This window comes from Fulmarus glacialis, unplaced genomic scaffold (assembly GCF_000690835.1).
Source record: "Fulmarus glacialis isolate BGI_N327 unplaced genomic scaffold, ASM69083v1 scaffold24308, whole genome shotgun sequence".
NCBI lineage: Eukaryota > Metazoa > Chordata > Aves > Procellariiformes > Procellariidae > Fulmarus > Fulmarus glacialis.
Window position 1 is genome coordinate 5,812 of NW_009227926.1, and position 698 is coordinate 6,509.

General features: G+C 63.3%; 1 protein-coding gene across 1 annotated transcript in view; it reads right to left on the bottom strand.

The window, feature by feature from the left end:
- Positions 1-698, bottom strand: part of LOC104080806 (serine/threonine-protein kinase/endoribonuclease IRE1-like) — a gene marked incomplete at its 3' end in the record, with an annotated part of 8,997 nt that overhangs the window by 5,695 nt on the left and 2,604 nt on the right. Inside the window, exons 8-10 of the mRNA XM_009583319.1 lie at positions 566-695; positions 259-337; positions 19-169 (exon numbers count right to left, since the gene is read on the bottom strand). Of these exons, the coding sequence (XP_009581614.1) occupies positions 19-169; positions 259-337; positions 566-695 (360 nt within the window). The remainder of the gene's footprint in view (positions 1-18; positions 170-258; positions 338-565; positions 696-698) is intronic.

The window sequence follows — 698 nt, forward strand, 5'->3', positions numbered from 1 at the left end:
CCCCTTGTGGGTCCGCACCTATTAGGAGCCACTGGTTGTGGAGAGAGGTGATGCTGCCCTGCGGGTACTTGACATCGGTGCTGGGCGTGATCTCACACTCCCCCGACTCCCTCATGGTCACATCATCTGTGGTGGGGCCGTCGATCCTGGCCAGCGTGATGCCCTGCGGCTGGGGGTCCGACAGCTCGTGGAGCTCCACACAGCCGTGACATGCACCCGCCGCAGCTCCCCCCGAAAGGGGCCAACGGGGACACTCACCACCAGAGCCACGCTGCCGTGGACCAGGGAGGTCAAGGCGTAGAAGCTGGCCGCGTACTTCCCCACGTAGAGTGCTGGCCTGCAAGGCAGGGACAAGCATCAGCCTTCTGTCATGGATCAGGGCGGCCGAGCAGAGGCAACGCAAGTGCCACCAGCTGCCACAGCACAGGAACCACGTACAGCAGCTGGGTCTTGGTGGCAGCGAAATCCTTCACGGACTGGTAGCTCCACTTGAGGAGGTGGATGTCCTGCGAGTGGAAGGTCAGGTAGCGCAGGGTCTCCATCGCCAGGTTGAGAGGAACCACGCAGCTGGGTCTTGGTGGCAGCGAAATCCTTCACGGACTGGTAGCTCCACTTGAGGAGGTGGATGTCCTGCGAGTGGAAGGTCAGGTAGCGCAGGGTCTCCATCGCCAGGTTGAGGTGGGGGACGCGGCGGAGGC